At 41.1% G+C, this 24290-nt stretch overlaps 1 protein-coding gene across 3 annotated transcripts in view; it reads right to left on the reverse strand.

Annotated features, from left to right (window-relative positions):
* The window catches only part of bahd1 (bromo adjacent homology domain containing 1), a 62525-nt gene that overhangs the window by 5338 nt on the left and 32897 nt on the right, over positions 1–24290 (reverse strand). For all 3 annotated transcript variants that reach the window (XM_052017179.1, XM_052017188.1, XM_052017173.1), the window contains 2 exons: positions 18212–18603; positions 5867–6026 (listed from right to left, as the gene is read on the reverse strand). In XM_052017179.1, the coding sequence (XP_051873139.1) occupies positions 5867–6026; positions 18212–18603 (552 nt within the window). The remainder of the gene's footprint in view (positions 1–5866; positions 6027–18211; positions 18604–24290) is intronic.

Below are 24290 nucleotides of genomic sequence, written 5' to 3' on the forward strand. Positions count from 1 at the left end.
AAGCGAAAGTAACTGGAACTGCATCAAGACTGTGGTCTTTATTGCACATTTAATAGATAAAAACATCCCAAATTGTTTCATAGGGACACTAACAAAATTTGGTACTGAGCCACATATGGGATACATCACTGGAATCTTGGTTTTGAGAAGTGCCTTCAAGGAAAAGGTGTAGAAAGCTTTACGGAGCAAAGTCCAGAACTATGTCTGAATATCCAAGACTCCAATACTGGGGCAAAAGGAACTGGGGATGCACCGGAGACCAGAATTGGAGGAGCAGAGCTCAAGGTTGGAAAGAGGTGAAACTGCGAAACGTGGGGATATTAATCCTCAATCTAAGGTAGTGCAGACAGAGACCCCATATGAATCATGAGCAGAGGTATAGGGAACTAGATCTGGTGAAAGTTTAATCTAATGAAACTGCTGTGCAGCTAATTTTTTTTAAAAAGCACCTGAACCAATGCAGATCAAGAAGATCTACAGTTCAATCCTTAAACCAGCTTCAGGGCCACTGACACTTTCTTTTAAGGTATGGTAATTTGGGATGTGACTGGAGTGAAGGCAGGGAAGAGTAAATCCTTATGGGAGTGGCTACTGGAAATCCAGATGTAGATGATGCATTTTTGAGAATAGATAATGAATAACAAGCACCACCATTTGGTGAGCCCACCTTTGTACACTGATGGCCCATAGTACTGTTGAGTGGGAAGACATTTTATAGAACTGCTGAGTAGAAGGCCATCTAGTCAGCAGAGGATCACTCGGCTCTTGGTCAGTCAGAAGAGAATGGAATACCTCATTCACTCAAACTACTACACTGGGAACTCAATAACATGCAAAGAAATTGTGTATTAAGCAAAAAAAAAAGCTGCCACCACTTGGCCACATCCTTTGCAACAAGATTAGGTGGAGATCTTCAGAGAAATAAAATGCACAACATATACATCTTTGCATAAGATATGTCTTGCCTAATGTGATGATCTTGGACTTCAGTATGTAGTGCACTGTTTTGTGATGTACACTTCATTTGTGTTAGAGATCCATTCCAACCATTTTTTTAAAATCCAGTCCACGTTTTGTGGTACACCATTGTCGACTTGTGGTCGACATCCACTTGTAATCCAATCCAAGTTTTGTGACAGATGCATCAATTATCTGTAAACTACTCTATAGATTATGACAGTTACACTAATTACATTTGATTCATTTTGATTCCACAACCTGTGCCAGACTTGTGCATAAACAGTGAATCTATTCCATGCAGTTGTGTGAACAGACCCTTCAGCTTTAGCTCTCCCATGCTTTGTCATAAACACATCCAATTAACTTCAGTGCACTCCTGTGATTGATGCTGTGAGTTTCCTTGCTGACATATATTCAGGAGGGGGTGCAAGTAGAAACACATGGCCAACTAAGACGATGGTAAAAAAAAGCTTACACACAATGTTGCAACTCCATTGCCTTGTCCTTTATTTAACCAAAACATCAAATCAGACCAGCATACCAGACATGTCTAAAGATGGAGAGAAAGAATTTTTTTTGAAATGGGACTTTCATCTGGATGTTGAACATCTGACAAGAAAATAGAGTTAAGACCAAAGATCAGATAAGCCATGATCTTATTTAATGGCAAAACAGGCTTGAGGGACTTGTGGCCTATCCCTGCCCTTTTGTGTTTTTATGTTGAAATCCCACTCCAAAGATTTAGGTTGATAATCCTCTGCAGTATGATGGCACTGCAACTTTTAAAATGCTGCCTTTCTGTTGATGCACTGAACAGACAGGGAGCTCTCCCTGGTATCCTGGCCAGTATTCACCCTTCAACCAACATCAACGAGAGAGATTATCTGGCCATTGTACTGGCATTTCTGGGAACTTGTGAAATGGCTGCTGTGCTCACCACACGAGTGAATGTGCTTCAGGAGTGCTTTATTAACGGTGAAGCACTTTACGGATGTCCCAAGGGTGTGAAAAAAACACTAACGTTTTGAGACAAGGAGTAGGACCACATTGGCTTCTACTCTGCAGGTTTCTCTCAGCCAGCAGCAGCACCAGATTAGACTGGCTGGATTCCCCAGTAAGATCAGGGTTTGTACCACACATTTCACAACCACTGAGCCAGAGCCAGAACTATGGAGAATTCTCCACAGCAGTAACTGCACACAGCTGAACAAAACCCGCATGTTGCAAGCAGACAGGACTGATGTTTGACTAAAATAGACAGGTGTAATTAGCACTTGGTGTCTGATTCATATACTGATACACTAGGGTGTTTTAATCACCTGCTCCCTCTCTAGGCACAGGTTATGCTGGTTCCAATAGAAAGATTGGAATCAGCCAACCAGAAAGAGAATTCACTCTCAAATAAGTGTTATGGCAAGACTACCAAAAAAATCCCATAAAAATGATTAAGTTTTAAAAAATGGGCAATGTCTTTTGTTTCAGTGTGAAAATGCATCAAAATAGTGGTGCTGAGTCCTCAATATCAGCAAGACAGTGTCAAGAATTGACAAGGTTTCAAGCAGCAATATTCAGGAATTACTTCTAAATAAATTACTGAGAAATCCACTTGCATGGAGTCCCTAGATCACAAGTGGGAGGAGAAAGGAAAAAGAATAGGAAGGAGAGGACTAGTAACATCCTGTGCCACATGTGAAGGTGTGGCAAGGAAAAAGATCAGGCTTGGAGCTGAAGTTCCAGCATCCCACAAAGTATGAAGAATTCCTTGACTGGTGCAGTCTAAGATCATCTGCCACCACACTAAACAAATTAGGATTACAGCAGCTCATTTCTCCAACACTGAGCTAGCACTGCTGGATACACTGCACTAGCTACATTAGTCAGCAGATCCAAAACCAGACAGGGAACAGGGGCAAAAAGATTAGAAAAGCTATTCACAGCAACCTCAACACTGCTGACTGAATAGTTTAGATTTACAAACCCAAATTATGGGAGGGACAAGCACTTGGTTACCACTGGCTAGTTCCTCCCTGCATAGACCCTTTTAAGCAGCTCAGAGAGTAAAGAAAATTAAAGGTCTCTGATCCAGCAGGGAAGACCGAGCATTCTGGCTTCACTTCTCTTAAAAAAAATGTCAATAGAAGTCCTTAAAATTAGACAAGGATGTTTCAGCGTGGGCGGAAACCACATTTAAGGGACTGTAAATGTAGAACGTTACAAGGCAATAACAACACTTCATAAGTATTTCACTGGCTGTAAACTACAACATCCTGAAAAAGACACGAGAGGAGCTAAATTAAATGCAAGTTTTCCTTCTATGTTACCAGAGGATAGTTTGAATTGGAACTCATTAGCAAAAGAAATGATTGAGGGGAATTCAGATCAGCATGAAAGAAGAGGATGAGGTGGAGTGTAAGAGGAGGCTTGTGTGGAGAATAAGCCAATTGGGAAGAATGACCTAATTCTGTGCTGTAAATTCTAAGTAATTTGATGTAAAGGTTGGGTCCAGCAGCTCCCCGCTCATTCGCTGAGCACTGAGACACAACTTGGAAGATTTACAATGCCCTCTGTAATGAGTGCTTAATGTTACCAATTGAACAGTAGAGAGTACCACTTAACATCACAAGTGGCAGATGCGTGAAATATTTATGACTAAGCCTCAAATTATGGAAGGACTGCAGATTTGCCAGCTATTTGAGCATAGCTCAGGGGAGGTTAGATCTGGATTTGGCAATCTCATTTGAACAAACACTATCTAGGATGAAGTCTAGTGGGGTGGAAAGAAAGATTTTTTTTGAGCACAGTGAGCTATGACGATGTGGAATGTATGGCCTGAAAGAATGGTGGAAATAGACTGCATAGCAAGTTTCAAAAGGGAATTAGATACATACTTGAAAAGAATTAATTTACTGGGCCACAGACAAACAGCAGAGAAGTGAAACTAACTGGATACTTCCCACTCAAAGAGCTGGCACAGGCATTATGGACCGAGTGGTCTCCACCTACATTATAAAACTGTATGCTTAAGAGTGAAGACAATACCTTTATATTAAAGCAAGAGACTAGAATCCCTGGTCTGCTCCTGCCGTGTTACATTACTGCCCACTGTCAGAGTGCCAGAATGGCATACTGGGAAGAAACAGAGGGCTCAATTTAACTTTTGCAAATCCTAGGATTTGACTCCCGATACCAAGCCTTTGGAATTGGACCAAGCCAAGGCAGAACTGGTTTCCCCAGTCTCCTGCTTTTGGCAGTGGGTGCTGCTGGTAATCCGACTGAAGAATTGGAAGTCAGACAGATCATAAATCTGCTGAGTAATGGAGTAACAGAATTTCCATTGCAAGCTCCTGCATGGTACTCATAGAATAAAAAGGGGTGGTCCTATTTCCTTTCTGCTGCCTGCCGCCAACCATCAATCACTGTGATATTTCACAGGCCATCTGCCTTGTGCAACTCCCTTGACATCTTATTACGAGCACAATAACCCTCCCAAGCAATAAAAGTCACTTCACAATCCCCCAGCCGGCACTAAACGACTGTAGTACTGGAGAGCCCTCAATTCTCCATTCCCATTAGCAAAGCGGAAGGCCATTTTTTTTAGGATTGCAATAACCCAAAGCTGGAGGGGAACAAGCACAGGAACTGGATGCAATTCACACCCACACCTCCTCCACCTGGGTCAGCTCTGTGGGAACTCTCGTGAATCAGTTGTGTAGCAAACAGCGCAATGCTGTCCTGCAGAGGTAATAAACACCCCAGTAGACACATACAAGCTGCTCTCAGACACCCCGAGACCCCACTTTGCCGATTCTGCATTGATAGGGATTTCCTTAATGATAGGATCACTGGAAAGTGGATGTGGCATGAAATTCCAATACCCCCCCACCCCAGAAGAACAATCATATCCCTACAAAATCATATCCCAGTCCTCACAAAAGGAACAGCGCCTTTCAGAACTAATTAGATGAAATACATTGCAAAAGCAGGAATCCATTTCTAATCCACAGCCATCAGAATGATCAAGCACAGAAATCTAGTGTGGGACTGAAGGAGGGCTACACAGTAGAAAGGGGTCATGTAGAAAGGGAAGTTGCATTGCAGGGCAAACACAAGTGGTTCAAAATGCCCTTAACTTTCAATCCTGTGAATACATACATACAAGTTATAACAATAAAATGTTAATTGCTATAATATTACTTTAAAACAATTCCTTAATCCAGGTGACAACTTTGAATTTGTGTCCCCCTCTCCCTTCATTCTCCACCCCAGCACTTTAGGGGTCGCCTTCCCCTCTCTTCCTCTACCCTCACCTCATTAATAAACCCTCTCCCTCTCTCTCTCTGGATTACCTAATGAAACCAAGGACAACAATGATCTTGCAAGTAACACAGAAATGCATGGGAGTGTTACCAATAATTTGGGACACTAAACTACGTGAGGGACAGATGACTGGTTTGGGAACACCTTAGGGCAAAGTGGAAAGCTTTAGCAAGGGATTCCCAGCTACCAAGACCCTACCTGCCAAAGGGTGCAGTGATTAACTCAGGAATGACCAGGAGGCCAGAGGAGGATTGTAGGGCTGGAAAAGATTAATAGAGAGGGGCAAGGCCATGGAAGGATTTAAAAACAAGTGAAAACATTTTAAGATCATGGTCTTTTGTAAATAGCAACAATTTAGGGTGGCAAACACAAGGATTATGTGGAAACCGACACTGTTGAGACACAGGGCTCAGCTAGTTGATGCCAATTTTATGGAGGATGGAACAAGAAGTCAATAAGGAGAACTCATCTTTCACGTCAACATTTAGAACAGCTTTATGCGACATGGATTCTTAAGTCCTAAAAGGCAAGAGGCACAACGTCTCCTTGTATACCCTGATTTGCTTTTACATTGGATCAATTAGCTGACCTGATGTTGGGTCCTCCCAGAGTGCAGAAACCTTGGCAACATATGGAATTGACTTCTTCCTAGGTCCTGACTTCAATAAAACAGTGTCCCGAACTTTGACCACTTCTCCATCTCTTTCAACAGCTGGATAACACTTGCGAATCAGGGGCTGCACTTCACCCTGGAGAGTAAAAAGGGTTAGAGAATCAACTGGAAGGAGCATTAATGACAAAAAAGGTCACTGACCCATTCAGAAGGTTGCAGGTTGAAGTCCAGATCACAGACTTTGTTAAAAAAAAGTCTACTCAGATACATGCAATTTGGTACTGAGGGAGTGCCACATATCACAAGTTACTAACTAAGCACTCTCATCTGATCTCTCAAACAAATACTAAAAATAATTAAGAGCCCAGTAGTTCTTTCTATGGTGATAAGTAGAATATATTCTGCCAACGATAAAAAAAAACAGATCCGAGATTATATGGACAAGATTGCATTGTTGTTTTGGGCATTTTGCTGTGCACCAATTGGAACTGTGTTCACATTTGAATAGTGGCTACAACTTAAACATACTTCATTAGGTGTAGGATATCTTAAGTTTGGGAAAGGTGTTTTGAAAGAGTATTCCACACCCATCTTGAAAAGTAATACTAATCTCAATATGTACTAGCACAACTCTGCATGGAAAATTATGATGCCTCCTCTGGTATGCAGTCTACCTAGCCTGAAATATCCAGAACATATCAATGGAAAATCCCCATATTTCTCTCGTCCATGTGCAGAGTACAAACTGTACAAAGTTTGCTGATAGGAATCAGGCCTCGATGCAGTCAAGCAGCTTAATCCAGAATAGCACACTGCCAATCTCACCATATTATGGCTTTCATAATCGCCCCATAGTCCCCTTCTAAAGCACCAATTTATGCAAAGTACTCTTCTACCCTACAAAACCTCACCTTAACAACCTTGACAGATTGTGCAACTGCAAGGTTACACACCAACCAATTTTAACCTGATCCTTGACAACCTGATGCATTGAGAGTGCACCTTCAATTGCCCCTGTAAACTGTCCCAGAGCACTTTACAGGAGCAATATTCAAACAAAAACTAACTTAAGCAACATTAAAATACACCATAGGTGATCAAATTTGGTGAAAATTTAGTCTCTGGGAGTGGCTTAGAAAGCAAATCACAGAGTTCGGGCCCAGATGGCAGAAAGTATAGAAATCACACCTACAATGGAGGCCAGAGAAGTCGGAGAGTTATTAGGTCTGGAAGAGAATAGAGGGATGAGGGTCGAAGCCATGGAACGATTTGAACACCAGCACAAGGATTTTAAATTTGAGGTACTGCTAGATCAGGAGCCAATGCAGGCCAGCATGCACAGGGGTGGCAAGTGTACAGACAGGTAATGAATCCCTTCACCGACAGCAATCACTACCTAGATTATTATCCCACATTCAAAAATGCCTGGAGCTTTAATGCTAGAGGAGGGGCAATGTGGTTAATGGGCACGTGAAAGAATAGGTTACAGGGAAGTAACTGGGGGAAATGGAACTGATGGGATTGATCTGAGAGCTGAAACAGGCTTGATGGGACAAAAGGCTTCCTCCGATACAGGTCAGGCTCCTGAATACCCTAGAGGCAGTTTCAGACAAATGCCGCATCAAAAGCCCTGGTTTGCACAACGGTGTATAAGAACTTTGGCTGCTGCTGAACATGTTTATACATTTAGTGCAACACACTGAGATCTGTATTTTCTTCGTCCAACTCGGTTTTGCACTAACCCTGCACTAATTTTGTATTCTGTATACACCGTTTTTTGCACTATTTGTACTTGCACAATTTTTTTTGTCTGCGTTTATTGTATGTCCTCTGTTGTGAGAGTCTGGGGGAAATGACATTTGTTCCTCCATGTGTTTTTATAGCATATGGGTGAATGACAATAACGTATAACTTGAACTTGAAAAAATATGAAGCATGAAAATAAATGGAGATCTTAAGCAGTTTTACCAGAGCCAACTATTGTACATTCTTCCTGCCTTGATCAACTTATGCAGTGGCCTCAAAATTAAACGTGAATTTGCTGTGCGCACCTCAGCAGTGGACATAATCTAGTAAAAGTCACTGAAGGTAATTAACAGATAGGATGGAATAAAGGACCGTAACTTCACCTTCAGACAAAAATTTATAGACCTCAAATAAGATTTATTTTTAGCTTTAGGGGTCAGACAAAATTACATTAGAAACTCCAGCCAAACATTTAGATGAAAATACAAACTCAATTTTACCCCCAACAATCTACATTAGAAATTTCTGCTTCGTCTCACTAAGAAACAGCAAAATGGGAGAAATCAGCCAAGTGATAAACTGAAGACTGATGAACAGGATTTACAAGAGCATTGCAAATAATTGGTCCAAACTTCTGAATTTAATTACATGGGATAGAAAAAGCAGCAAAAAAGAAACAAATATACAATTTAAGCACAGCCAAAATTGCTCCAAATTTGGACATTTCCTGATTCTTAGAAAATATCCATTTGGCAGCACCTCCAAGGTTTGTTTACTAACTTTGGAGAACAAGGGCTTCTTAATTTGTACACTTACTAATAGTAACTACTTTCAAAGAAACACTGCTGTCACTGTTTTATTGTACCAATATTTCCAAATGAACATCCAACAGATAGACCAAGGGCTTTCGGCAATGAAAGTAAATCAGGTGATCATTGCCATAATTTTTCTTGTTCCACCAAGCTCTAGTCCTAATGATAAATTGCTATTTAGAGACAATTAAAGTAAAAACAGAAATTGCTGGAAATAGTCTGCAGGTTAGGCTGCATCTGTGGGAAGAGAAACAGAGTTAACTTTCCAGGTCAAAGATGAAGTGTTCTGACTCCACCAATCCGAGGCATCGCATGTAAATTTGGTGCAATTACCATCTGTATTTTCATGCAAGTCCTGACTGGACTGTGCAGGGCAACATCAGGAGTCCCATGTCGAAGTGCAGGTGTTCTCCTGTGTATGCGAGAGCAGAGGTGAAGCAACGCCCCACCTAGTCCATGATGGAATGTGTGCAGCTTACTGGTGAATGCTAAATTCCAGCCTATGCAAATTGTGAATAGCTGAGCATCTAGTACTGACCTGGTGGCACCCTATGAATAACATTCCAAAGAGAGACTAGTTTTTTCATAATTGATTTTCCTTCCTTTAACTAATCCTCTATTCATATTAATATCCAATCTAGTTAACACACAAAAACCACGTTTGACAATATTATGAAATGCCTTAAAGCAAAGTGATTATTTTCTCATCCAATAACAGGAACATGGAAATTGCACCAAAGACCCTTTGGGCCCAACAGACTTACGACATTCTATCATTCCACACAACTTAGTTCATCCATCAGCCCGTCTTTTCTCCCTTGTGCATTTATCCAGCTTCCTCTTAGACATGCTTCTGCTTGCAACCTCAACTATTCCACCAAGCTCCAATTTCCAAATTCTTCCTTTGTAAAGATGTTTGGCTCAAATTTCGCACTGGATTTAATAATGATTATTTTGTAAAGATGGTCCTAGTTTTGGATAGGGTGCTATAGTATCGGGTTGATCACGTCTCACCTTGTTGTTCTTTTGCCCAATGGGTGCCAAAGCCAAATGTGGTATTTCCAGGGTTCAGCCAAACATGTGGTTTGGTTACCGTTTGACTCAACTCATTGCACAGTCCTCTCCAAGTCAGAACAGTGTGGCTTGAATATCCACTCTAGCAACTTGACAACATAACCCAAATCAACAATCCAGTAACAGTATTGGACTATCAGAGTGATTAATTCAGTGATACTTCTGATGGTGTAAAAAAAAATGCTGGAAACACTCAGCAGGTCAGGCAGCATCTCTTGAAAGAGAGAAAGTTAATATTTTAGGTTGGAGACCCTTTGTCACAACTGGGAAAGAGAGATACACACAAAAAAAAAGTGTTTTAAGTTGCAGAGAACGTAGTGGTCTCCGACCTGAATCTTTAACACTGTTTCTCCTTCTACAGAGGCTGACTAACCTGAGTGTTCCCATGATTTTCTGTGATAAATTCCTTTGCCGTGATATCAAAACAAGGTGTTGTCTGCTTGAAGTCCTCACAATGCTATTTGTGGAGCAAAGTTCTCCAGCTAAATAAGGTGACATTCTGCCTTCATAAACACCAAAGCAGATCAGTTTCCCAGTTACCTCAAAGCTATTAGTGCAATCTTGTTGTGGAAACCGATTACTGTACTTATCTCTAGAAGTTGTGCTCACTGCATCACAGGAGGCTATCTGGCCCACTGAGTCCATACTGGCTCCAAGCAAGAACAATCCAGTTAGTTTCAGTCCACCACCCTCATGGTTTTCCACAAATATACTGAGAAAATTCCCCTGTAAATGCTACACTGTCTACCCTGACAGTCTACCCTGTCTACCCTGACAGTGCATTATAGACACTAACAACTTGCATCATAATTTTCCCCCCTTATTTCACTTATGATTCTTCTGCTAATCATCTTCATTCCCTTGGTTATTGGGAACAATTTTTGCTCCACTCAGTCTACATTTTTCATGTTTTTAAATACTCAGGATTCCCTCGCAACTTTCTCTATTCAAAAGGAGAACAATCCAACTTCTCCAGTACATCAACATACAACAACTAGCTCCTCAGTCCTGGAATAATATTAGTAAATCACTACCGCACCCTCTCTGAAGCTTTTGCATCTTTCCTAAAGAACAGCACCTGGAACTGGGCATAATGCTTTGATTGTAGACCAACCAGAGCTATGTAAAGGTTCACCATGGCTTCTTTGCTCTTATACTCTCTGCCTCCATTTATAAAGCTAAATGATCCTGTACACTTTATGAAACTACTTTCTCAACCTGCCCTGCTACTTTCAATAAACTATGCACAAGTAACCCCACATCTCACTGTCCTTTCACTTCTTGTAATTGTCTCCTCTAATTTAATTTCCTCATTTTTTGAGAAAAACACTTCTTATTTCTCAGCATTAAGATTCATCTTCCATTGGGCTGTCTAGATCTCCCGAGCCTATTTACTACCCTACCTTCAGTTTATGCCACCTCAAGTTTCATATCATCAGTAAAATTAGAAAATGTCCTCACTACACTCAAATGCAAAGTTATTAATATGCATTAAGCAGTGATCCTACTATCAACACTTGAGAACTCTACTTTCCTCCTGTTCAAAACAAAAACATTTACTACTGCTCTTAATTTCCTGCTACCTTGCCAATTTTCTATCCACCCTGCTACATCCAATTTCATTCCACTGCCTTCAACCTTGGTGATGAGCTTGAAAATAAAACAAAAGACTGCACATAGTGGAAATCAGAAATAAAACAGAAAATGCTGGAAATACTTGGCAACTGAAAGAAAGAGTTAACATTTTCTGTTGATGACAGATCAATTATTTAATGGCTATTCAATGGTCTTTTGGAAGTCCATATCTACAATAACTGTCTCATCAACCCTCTGTTACTTCATCAAAAACTCTATTGTTAGTTAGCTTACCAATTCATGCTGGCTCTCTCTAATCAATCCATTAGTCCAACCCTGATTACTGTTTCTAGTGCCTCCTTTGCTGAGACTCGAGCAACATCTTCTCCTGTGGCGAAGATGGGTATAAAGTACTCATTTAGTACATTAGCCATGCCCTTTGCCTGCACAAGTAGATTTTCTTTTTGGTCTCTGATTGGCCCCAACACCTCTTATAACGCTATACCTGTTCACTTGTCTATAGAGTGTTTTTGGACTCATGCTTTCTCAGTGCCTCCTTTCTTTTTCACTTCTGCTCTGTTAACAACCTGGCATCTGTCACGTGCCCTTTTTTTTAAAAACTCTATTGGAAGGACGCTGTGCCATTCTGAAGGGACACAAAGGGGAACATAAACATAACATTGCCTCAACTAACATTTCAATACATGGGAAATAATGCATTTTGGCTAACTTCACCTTTTTTTTTCCTCCAAAAAGAGTACCATGGGACAGTTTGTGCTTCTGCCAGAGCAGTTTAATGTACTTTAAAGGCAGCACTTCTGACAGTGTGCCATTCCCTCAGTACAGCACTGGAACATCTGCCTTTTATCAAAAGAACACCAAATGAAGTGTCATGATGGCAATTTGTGAATGAATTCAGTTTTTATTTAATTTTTGATTTTAAGAGATGTGGGTGTTACAGACAATCCCCTTTAATTTAATGCCCATCCCTACTAGCCCACTCGAAGATGGTGGTGAACTACCACTTTGAACCACTGCAATTTGAAGGCACCGAGAATCAGGAGCTCCAGGATTTTGACCTAGTGATAACGAAGCAACACATTCCAAGTCAGTAAGGGCACTTGTAGGCTGCAATGACCCTGCTGCCTTTGTCCGTCCAGATGATGAATGACAACAGCCATCAAAATGAAGCTTTAAAAGGGCTTGAAAGTGCATCTTAAAAAAAAACAGTACAGTGCCGAGGGAGTGCATGGAATGCCAATCAAGACAGTTACTTTGTCCTGGATCACATGAAGTTTCCGTACTGGTGGAGTTGTACTTATCCAGGCATCCTCGAGTACTGCAGACGGTGGAACAGGTTGGAAAGTCATGAGGAGTGGCAGGAGTTGCAGAATATCCAGCCTCTGACCTGCTTGTGTGTAGCTGTTGTTTTTAAATCAAAACGAAAACCCTACGATAATTGATTTAGGCCTATTTGGAAATGCCATTGAGTGGCCAAAGAAACAGAGTGTCTTGTTTGCATCAGTAATTGCTTAAAACCACAAATCCATGCAGGTACCAACACTTCTTAGTCCATATCCGAATATTATCCTGGTCTGGGGAGTTGGGACAATGTGACAGTGAGTAGCTGGCCTTGCTGACTCCCTTGAAGATCTCCACAACAATGTCTATGATTTAGCAGCTTTTAACCACTGTCCTTGGTGCAAGGTAGGACTCAAACGAATGAAAGCTATTCCCCCTTCTAATCCCAGTTCAATTTTATTAGAGCTCCTTTATGGTAAACTCAGTTAAATGCTGCCCTCACAATGAAGGCATCTTACATCTGGAATTCAACTCCTTTCTCCATGTTTAGTTCAAGGGCATAATGAGGTCTGGAATCAGGGCCTAGTGGAACTCATCAGTGCATCAGTGAGGTGGGAGTTGTTGGTGGCACTTTCCACTGCTTTGATTGATATTGGGCATATTCCAGGTTTTGCTACTGGTAATTTCCACATCATTGGGAAGATATTAGTGCTGCAGCTGTACTGCAATAGCAGGGTTTGTACTGGAGCACAAATCGTCAGCACCTCAACAGGGATGTCGTCAGGGCCCATTACCATTGCAGTATCCAGTGCACAAAGCTGCTCCTTGATATCACAGACTGAATATGATGCTGATCACAGGAGGTGGCCAGAATAGATCTGACTAAAGATGGTTGCAAACATTTCAGTTGCCTTGTGTTCATGCTGGCTTCAGTATTGAAGGTGGGCAGGCATATGGAGCATTCTTCCATTAGTTATTTAATCAGTCACTGACATTGACAACTGGATATGCCACGACTGCTTAGCTTTGATCTGATCCATTTGTTTTACTATTAGGCTAATCTATACGTGCTGCTTCCATGTGTTGTAGCATCACTCAGACCGATACCTCATTGTTGGTACATTTGTTGCGGAACATGGCATAGTCTTCTATACTCCTCACTGAGCTAAGGTTGGCCCCCTGGCTTCATGGAGATAGAAGGGAGTGAAGTACAGTGGGCTAGAATAGTTCTCCTGGTTAGGATGAATGCTCAATTTCGAGCTGTTAGACCTGTTTGAAATCCTTCCTCCTTTGCCTAACAGTAGAACCACGCAACACAGTTGTCATTGTGAAGACAGGACAGTGTCTCCTGGTTACTCATGCCAATATTTAAAAAATCTGAATATGAAAAGTTATCAGTGAAAGCTAAAACCCTCCTGGCCACAGAGGTTCAAGGACTAGCTCACCATTGCCTTCCCAGGTAATAAAATATTTGCCAACAACGTCCACATATTTAGAACTCATCTGAAAATGTTTTCAACATTTGATTCCAGAAGAGTGGTCTAATTAGAAATCCCTGGTCAGCTGCTATGAATAGACAGGATTCCCCAGGTTTGGCCAGTGATAAGAGCATTCAAATGATGTAAAATTTTGTTATTTTGAAAGTGCCCTACAGGCATTAATTTAGCAGTTTAAAATTACTGAACCACAACAATAATTATCATCTATATATAGCACCAACAATAAACTAGTCAGGACAAAGCAACAATGTGCTGAATATCTAGTGGTTACATATTTAGCATTAACATTTTAATTTGTAGTTTAAAAAGGAGTGGCTGCTTTAATTTATGTTTTAATTTTAACCCAAAGGCATCACTGCAATTCTCTTCCCACACATTTTAGTAGTTGCTCAGATCATGAGTCAATGCAATGAGGAAGAGTTCAATCTTCTTACAAATTCCAGAAAGTAAACAAGCCACTAAATGCATATGTGCTTATTGTTTAAATGTCCAAAGGCCACTAGGTAAATCTAAACTGGACAGCGGCATTGTGTGGAATATATTCATATCTGCAAGTCATGCAATTTCTAAAACATATGAGCATTAGAAAAAGGCGGCAACTATTTGACCCATAGTGCCTGCATCATCATTGGATAAAATCACGGCTTATCTTTTATCTTTTTGTGTCACCTTCCTGCATGAATCCCATATCCATCGATTCCCTTAATGCTCAATAATGACATCTTGAAGAGCCTCCACAGCTTGCATAGGCAGAAAATTCTGAAGATTCACTATCTTTTCGATGGAGAAATTCCTTTGCGTGTGTCTTGAATGGCAAACCCCTTGTGCTGAGATCTTGACCCTTGTTTCTAGATCTCCCAGTCAGGATAAACATCAACTATGGATTTACCCTGTCAAGTCTCTTAATGATATTGTACATTTCAATGAGATCACCTCTCATTCTTCTAAACTCTAAACAATATAGACCCAGTCTGATTAAGACAACAAACCTGCCATTTCAGGAATCAAAATTGTTGAACCTTTACCAGACTCCCTCCATTGCAAGTATACACAGGGAGGCTAGACCTATATGCAATATTTCAGAAGCCATCTCACCAGGACCCTGTATAAGAGCAAAGCACTTCGTACTCAAATCCTCTTGCATCAAAAGCCTGTTTGCTTCTTAAGTGCTTGCTGAATCTCCATCTCAACTTTGTGATTTGTGCACAAGAACCACAAGGTCCCTCAGAACATGAGCACCTTTTAATCTCCAACTATTTTTTAAAAAAATACTTTGGGTAGAAAAAAGATAAAAGGACAAAGTATTTTTCCAATTATATTCCATCTAACATCTGTGCTTATTCACTTAGCTCATCTATATCATACAGACCTCTCTGTATGCTCTTCACACACTACTGTGTCACCTAGCATTGTACCAACAATGTTATGATCGTACTGTATCTTATCTTTAACTCTCTATTAAACCAATTATTAAAGACAAGCCACAATGCGGTGCAAGCATGCAATCCTAACTTCAGACCACAGTAAAACACTGCAGTTTGCCATAATTCAGTAGCTTTTTTGTGACTAGCAGTTCCAGAAATTGACAGCTAGCCTCTGACGAGATTGCCAAACAAAAATTAAGTGCAATTTCTTGCCTCCCTTCATCAATAGGGACAAAACCAAATCAGGATTGTGTTTATTTCCATGCAGTCAAATTGGACACAAACAAACCTTAGCTTTGGTTTTCATTGAAAAAAAATCTTAAAACATGTCCTCACTAGCTTACAGCACCTCCCAAATCTGTGACTTCTGCCAGGACGACAAGTGTAGTACGTTCAACTTTCCATCTAAATCATACACAATACTGGCTTAGAAATAATAGTTTATTTCATTACTTCACTTACGTTGGGGTTAAATCTTGAAGCACCCTAAATATTGGCACAGTAGGAGTACCTTCACCAGAAGACTGCTGCACTTTACCATTACCTTCAGTGGAGGGTAATGAGGGGCAATATTCTCATCCTGTAAATCAGTGGTGTATAACTTCCATGAAGAGGGGCAGATTAGTAACCTTAATCACTTCAGGAAGAATTATGTCAACACTGTAACAGCGTGGAATGATCTTGTGTCAGTTCAGCAACACCATTAACTTCAATGCAGAGGGGTTAAGGAAAGGAATTCAATAACTGTGGACCTTAGTGAAAAGCAGTATGGTCACCAATTTTTTTTTCCCCCCACATAATTTTTAATTTCTAGATTTGGCCATTGCTGCCAATCCTTAATGAACTGAGTGGCTTGCTTGGTCATTGCAGAAGGTATTTAAGAGTGAACCACATCGATGGATCTGAAGCCACATAGTCGAGACCAGGCATGGACGGCAGATTCCCTTTCATGAAGGTCACACGAACAACAGAGGATTTTAAGACAATCCAGAAATTTTGTGGTCTTCATTTTATAAATTCCACAACTGCCATGGGGGGGGGGGGGGAGGCGGGCGTGGGGGAGAAGGAAGAGGTGGTGCAATTTGAACCCAAGTCCCCGGATTATTAGTCCATTACAAGAAAAAAGTTATTTTGTGGCTGCACCACCAGGGTACACCATTGGGCAATTGAAATCAGAGATGCAGAGAGATCAGAATCGAACACAGATTTTGGTGGATTGTTTGATGTTACAGAGATCACAGCCTGGTAAACCTCAAAATACATTAACATTAGTGCATACTTTTTAGCTTGTCAGTTCAAAGTTATTTTCTTAGTCTGTACCAACCACAACTTAAGGGTACAAATGAAATACCACTAACTGAAAAGTTAACTGTTTCTCTCTCCAATGATGCTGCCTGACCTGCTGAGTATTTCCAGCATTTCGCTTTTATTTACTCCACAATTTAAGGGCACCTTCAATTGTGTGTATTTTGGAAAAGACTTTTGATGTAAATGTCAAGACAGGTGGAAGCTACTTAACACACTATATATAACTACATACTCAGGAAACAAAACAAAGTCACAGTATTAAATCGGCAATATTGATATTAGAACTGAAGAGGTATTGGGCCCCTTCCCTCTGAGAATAGAAAACTTAAAGATGACCCAGTTGGAGTGAGTAACTGAATGTCCCACAATATCATAAAGAATGAATAATCACAGTACCAGACTGTGACTGCAAAGTTAGCTGAACCATTTACCCTTGAAACATGAATGGTGTCATTCAGTTTGGATGAAAAGCATTTAATGGAGAGGAGATTCCAGACCCACTCAATAGTGTTTGAACCCGATTTTAATTTGTCAGGGTTAACGATCAGTTGTAACACTCGGTATCTATGCTCCCCTTTCACATGGCTGACCTGCACACCAATAGGATGACTAACCAGCAGAATGAGAGCAAAGCTTCATGGTTGGTGCAGTGCGGTTAGCTACTGAGAATCAGTGCTAGGCAGAGCTCCACTGCTTACAGAAGGTAAAGTCAATTGTTGTAACTCATGCCTGTACTCGCTGACATCCTGCTGGGCAAAGGATGGATGAGGACTTCCCACATGCTCCTCACTGGCCTATGCTGCAGCCAAATCACATTTTAAAGAACAAGGAAATAGGAAGAGACCATTTAGTCCTTCAAACCAGCTCTGGGGTATAATTAGAACATGGTTAATATATGACTTAACTATAATTACCAGCTTTCGTTCCCCAACCCTTAATAAGAAACTTTCTGTCTGTTTTGAATGTTCAATTGGCCCCCAGCCTCAACAACCTTCTGGAAGACTGATCCATGCTTTTCACTCCCTTTGTGGGGGAAAGTTCTCTCGCACCACCACTGAATGATCCAGTTCATTGTGATCCTGGTTAGGGGTAATTAGTGGCCAAGAGAAGCCCTTTTCCAACAGCATCCAGAAAGGAACCTCTATTGAACATCTCTTCTGGAAGATGGCACCTCCAACAATCCATTATTTCCCTGGACTGCTCTTCAGCATCAGTATGGATCAGTATACAACAAGAGTGTTCTTCCCATTTCTCTGAACTATACTAATCCCTCAGACAACATCTTGTAACAAAAAGATTAAGACGACATTATGGAAGCTTGCTCTGCACAAAGTGTCTGCAGTTCTCTCTACCCCCCCAAGCACCAACATTTCCGTCCCACTCTTTGAAAGCAGCTTGTTAACTGCAACGTGCATTCGAATGCCTTAGATTGTAAAAAAATGCAACATAGAAGTCCTTTCTTCCAAGCACTACCGAAGGTTATACTCAAGAGCTGAAGTTGACTTTCTAGCCTCCATCGTTTTGTCTTAATGAAGAACAAATTTCGCAATCTCAAGAAAAGCATCTTCAAAATCTACTCACCACGATGTAGACTGGTTTCTCGAAGGGCTCTCCTACAGGCAGCCAGCCATTTGTGGCGCGTCTCCTGCTGATTCTCTGCTGCCTACTCTCTGTGTGGCCTGTGCCAGCTTTATTCTGTTGGGCAGGTAGACAGATCGCATTACGGAGGCCGGACTTGGAGCTGCTGGGAGGTTTGGAGCTCTGAGGACACTCTCGGGTCAGCTTCAGCATAGACAAGGTGTGGGGCCTAGTGGCTGCTGGTGTGTCCAAACCAGGGCGCTGGATTTGGGGTACAGGCTCAGCGGCAGAAGGAGCTGCGGGGACAGGGCAGCCCGAGAGAGGATTTGCTGGTGACACTGGATGACCTGTGACTGGGGTGGTTACACTGAGTGGCTCCAAGGACTTGTACTTATCTAGAAAGTAAAAGAGAAAAGGATTAAATGCTAACAGTTTCATTTCATCAACATAAAGATAAATGACAGCAAACTGATGATGAATGGCCTACTCCTTTTTCCATTAGGTCTTCCAGCCAAAAATGTGGCATACCCACACTCACTATAATACTATATACCTTATCTGTACAACTTAATTATAAAGACTGGAGACACAGGAGACTATTGAAATCTGGAGCAAACAAAAAATCAAGCTGCTGGAGGAACTCAGTGGGTCAGGCAGCATTTGAAGGAGGAAGTGGGCAGTCGCCATCCATTTTCCTCTACAGACGCTGCCTGATCCACTGAGTTCATCCAGCAGCTCGTTTTGTGCTCAATTATAAAGCTGCTAGATATCTCATTATGTATTAGCATCCAAATGTTGCCTTTGTATACAAAAAGAAATCCTCATTATTAACATCAAATGTCTTTTTAATCCCCAAAATATATTAAACTTCTCATCATTTACATATGAGGTAGCTGTAAACCTCCTTGTGCAATCAGTCACTTTAAGCCTGTTGCAATGCTGTGGAATACCCTTTGTATTACTGTTGTGTTATTACACACCAACTCTTTCCACATCATTTCTCTAAAACTGGTCTTTTGTGACTTCAAATTGCTTTCCTTCCTTTCACAAAGCTAGATAGTGAAATAAAATTCAGTACTAGGAATTATAGCACTTTCCAAATTAATACCTTCTTACAATGGTGGGACAAATCTCAGGTCATTCAACTGGTCATGTAGTATTGATGCAATTAAAGTCCATTTATGTGTCAAGCCTTAGGTGAGGGATTCAATTTCATGCAGGCCAAAAGCCCAGGGGGATTATTTCAAATCCCAGTAGCTAACTTATTCCAAACTTGCAGTTTCATATTACTTTTCGGACCAAACAGACTTCTGAACAGTAGTCAGGTGCAGACAGCTGCAGGCTGCATGCAGATAACAATACAACTGATGCACACAGACCCCACTGTGATTAAAGCTGGTGCAGAACAGCGACATATGGCAAAACACTTCAAAAAGGAGGCAACAGGAATGATAGTTTTCAATTATTAGTAATCCAAGAGCAAAACTATTATGCTTAATAAGTTTGAGTATGCCCATATCCATAGTTCTGGATTTCTTGTATGTGATATGGCTTCTCTCACTTGCCATCAGTTTTTTCTTTGGCAGTGACATTAAACACTGCAAGTCTATGCTTATGCTGCACCTTAAAAAAGGTGGCAACCTTAAATTCTTAAAAGGTGCCTGGTGTTCAAGAATATTTGCAGGAAGTTTGCAGCCTTAGCATGACGGTTTGAATTCCTATATTCACACCTCTGCTTTTATGACAACACTGTTCTCCACCTTAAATCCCTACAGTGCTAAAACCTGCCAGGAAACGTGTTCCTTTAATGTGACCTCATTTCCTTTGCATTTAATCAGCAGGAGACCAACCTCTGGAATTCCTTCCCTAAACTCACCCTTTCCTCTTTGAAAGCAATCCCTGTCATAACATCTCCTTGTGTATCTCAGCATCAAAATGAAGTTAGATTAGGCTCTTTTTGCAGCTCCTCAACTTAGTTTTCTTTGAAAAAAATTATTAATAATTTTTTTATTCTGTTACTCTTTGCCCTGCTCCAGAACTAGTCCTAATGGCCAGGAATTTGAACACCTCCCTCCTATACCACTTTCTGGTCATGTATCCAGCTTCACTAGCACACGATACAGGGAATAATCTTGGAGGCCAAACTGTGGGGTCCCATTCTTTAACTTTTTCCTCTCCGCTCCTATCACTGGTTCCAATATGTTAAGTTCTAGTTGTTCCATTTCCTGTGGCAAAATATCCATTCAGTGATATTCCATCTTAGAAGGTGCTACATAAAAGAACCAAGATGCTGCAGGTTTTATTTCAGACTTAGAGAGAGCAGCAGCAGCAAGATGCCTCTGATACAGTTTGCAAGATAGCAATACTTGGAAGGAATTCAGCGATGTGAAGCAGCGTACTGCATCACGAGAATACTGAAGACGTTGGAAGGAACTTTCTTTGCAACTTCTCACCCTTAAGTCCAGCAGCAAACTCACAGTGAACAGTTGAGCTTGCCCCAGCAGAAAGGAGCTAACAAGTGTGGACACTAGTAGTCTGCTTGGCTCCCAGGATCCCTGAGACACTGCCAGTGGTCTGTGAAGATAATTTGTACCGTTGTTTTCACAGCCTCAGGATATCCTAGAGGATCAAGAGGTGATAGTGTATTTTTAGTGCAGTCACAATTTGATCAGTTTTCAATGGTGTTTTAATGATCTTACTTCAGGGATAAAATATTGGCCAGGATTTGAGTTGCTCATTCTTCTTCAAGGTAATGCCATTGAATTGCTCTTTTGGTACTAGTGCTTTGGTTTAATGTCTCACCTTAGAGCTGCTATGTCCAATAGTGCAGTGAATCCCCAGAAGGATAAATGGGAGTGCCAGCATACATTATATCCTGAAATCTCTGAAGCAGAATTTGAATCCATTGCCTTGGGATCCAGATGTAACATTACTATCGACGGTGTGCCATGGCCGGTACACCCAAGGCAGAAGAAAATTAGTTCACGTCAGATTCTGGAAGCTTGGTGGACAATCCAACAAATGGCACTTGAACAAATTGGTCCAGATCAATAATTCATTAAAGATTAAATTTGCAATTGGCCAACAGAGAAAGAAGGAAAAGAAGAATCACTAAACCTCGCGACTAGGTTCAAGTTTGCTAGCTCCTGCCATAAACCAATACCATCACAGGAACAGTTTCACTTTACCCCTTCTCCCACCACCCCAATCCCAAGAAACAGTCAGATTTCTCTCCCAGCAACTTAATGTATCACCATAACCATAAAATATTTCTGAATAGATAATGTTGACACATTCACCAAATGATGGGATTGATGCAGCAATTATTATACATCAGGCCAGCATTCTGCAGACATATTGATGCATTTGAACATAAAGTCAGTCAGTAATCGCTAGCTTACTACCACAGTGTGATGGACATTAACCTACCTCTTTTACAGGGGCAGGGTCAGCACTTATTCAAGGCGGTAACCCAATATGATCAATAACATAATCCTATTAAAAATATTGAATAAAAACCTGAAAAAGATAAAAACCATGAAGAAAAGGAGGTGGGAATAACGGACAGCTCTTTCAAAAGAACCATCACAGGCCAAATTATTTCATTCTGTGCTGCAAGATTCAGCCTTTGGCTCTCCATTTGCAATTACAGAACTGCTCAACCACATCACCACCACCTTCGATGCCCCATTTCTCATTAGTCTCTCACTTTTTGGCCTCTCTCTCATCTCTACTCCCCTTAGGCCAAGTGATGCAGAACTGAACAGAAATGGCAGACTATATACTTCACCATCATACCTGCTTGCACCACATTGCCAAAATCCTCTTGGCCTGCAAAGACATGCCCTGGCTTTCTTCCCAACTGCAAGCCATCACCTTAAATATTTTTCATCTTCCCTCCACGACAGGGAGTTCGTGGACTTGGTCATAAAACTGGCACAATTTGATTATCTACATCTTCTGCTTCCCCTCCTTCCCGAAGATTAATGAGGCAAATTTCGAAGTATTTTCCCCTGGTTAGGCTAAACATTACACCATTGTCTAACTGCATCCCATCTCTGCTCTTTGCCAAACTGGGCTAATCGACTAGATGAACCTCATGCTCCCATGACTCTATTCCCAGTGAAATGTTGACAACCCAATTTTCTGTTCTGGCTCCTCCCCCCATGTTAGCTTCTACAGTACCATGCCACTCTCTTAAACTCAGTTGTTATCACCACTCTTTCTAAAGAGGAATGCTTTACACCTTTGTCCTATCTACCATCCCATCTCCAACCTCTCTTTTCTCTCCAACATAGCCCCCCAAATACATAGTTCCTAAAACTCCTTATATGAATCTCTTCAGTTAGGCACATGCCCCAGCTCAACATAAAAATAGATAGCAGCGACATTCTGGAGACTGACTGATCCCTTCTTGCCCTTCTTCCAGCCCGTGACATGAATGACAACACATTCTCCCTCTAGCACATCCCCAACCTTATCCAAGCTGGAGAAATCACACCTGCCTGGCTCCATTGCAACCGTCTAATCAGAGCCAGAGAAATCACCTGCATTGGTTTATTTTCCCAAAGCCATACCTCTGGTATCCCCAAGGACCTTCTTTTGCCTCCCTCCAACATCTTTTTTTTAAATAAACATTCTGCTCCTCAACGTCATACAGCACCAGTTGCCACAAGCAGCCAGCTCCTCTCCACCAACACTTCTCGACTCCTCCTTCCACTAAACTGTCGAGTTGCTTGCCTGACATCTAGTTCTGGTTGAGCAAATGCTAGAAAGGTCAAAGCCATCATTATTGGCCCATGTCACACGTTCTATCCATTCAGACAAAGCTGAACAAGACCATTTGCCTTCTTGATCTCAGATGTACACCTGCCATTGCAAAATCCGCTTATCTGCAAAATGGTCAGACTCTGTCCCTGTCTCAACTCAATTGCTGCTAAAACTCTCATCAGTGCTGTGTTATAACTAGACTTTACTATTAGTGTGCGCTTCTGGCCACTATAAACTTGAGGTCTTTCAAAGCCATCATCCATGTCCTAACACATGAAGCCCTACTGACCTGTCGTAACACATGAAGCCCTACTGTCCTCTGCTTCCCGAGCTACATTGTCTGCTAGCTAAGGGATGCTTCAATTTTGAAGTTTTAAAATTCTTGTAGTAATTGGAAGCACACGCTGGAAATCTGGTGAATCTTTATTTCTCTCTCAGCCAGCACTACCACCATCACTTTTGCCTTTCAACTCTTGGTCTCCAGTAAACAAAATATAAAAAGACTGCATATTATGGAAATTTGAAGTAAAAAAAACAAAGTGATGGGAAACAATCAACAGGTCAGACAGCATCTGCAGAGAGAGAGTTAATGACTGAAAATTTTAAACTTTGTTTCTCTTTCCACCCTGCCCGACTTGAGTGTTTCCTTGCATTTTTGTTTCACTTTTATATATTACACTTTGAAAGGAGGTCTAAATACTTCAAGATTGCACATTGCAAAAACACTATATAAATGTCCCATTTAATTTGTTCAGAATAACTTGCATCTCAAAAGTGGCTTGTCTGATGAATTACCACAGTTGCCCAAGTTTATAGAAACTGGGGACATATTTTGTCATTCAGGACATGAAAATGAAGAGAATCCCAATACTCCAAACAGCTGATTGTATGATACGAGGAGTCAGTGGGCGTTCAATCCCATAACTTGCAGCTAAAATTGACCTCCAGTTTGCCACCACCCACCTCCTCCCCACAAAAAAAAACTGCCCCATCTTCAATATTTGATTCCAAAACCCTTCCAACCATTACTCCCCATGGTGAATGGGTACTCAACCAAAGGATCTGGCTTCAATTCTTTCTCTAACTGGTTTCCTCAAGTTAGGATGTGACTAAAGTAAAATTTCTTCAGTTAACATCTTTTGTTCAATTCCCCCACCTGAAATTAGTGGGTAAACAATCTGAGTGACATTCAGTTGTGGAATGACTGAACAGAGGACCCTCTCTGAAAACTGGACACATTGGAATTACATCATTGTCAACAGTACCTTGGAATCACAATAGTGTTTGCTTGTCATTCTCCAGAAAGCCAAAA

The sequence above is a fragment of the Pristis pectinata genome, chromosome 1, assembly GCF_009764475.1.
Source record: "Pristis pectinata isolate sPriPec2 chromosome 1, sPriPec2.1.pri, whole genome shotgun sequence".
In the NCBI taxonomy this organism is placed as follows: Eukaryota; Metazoa; Chordata; class Chondrichthyes; order Rhinopristiformes; family Pristidae; genus Pristis; species Pristis pectinata.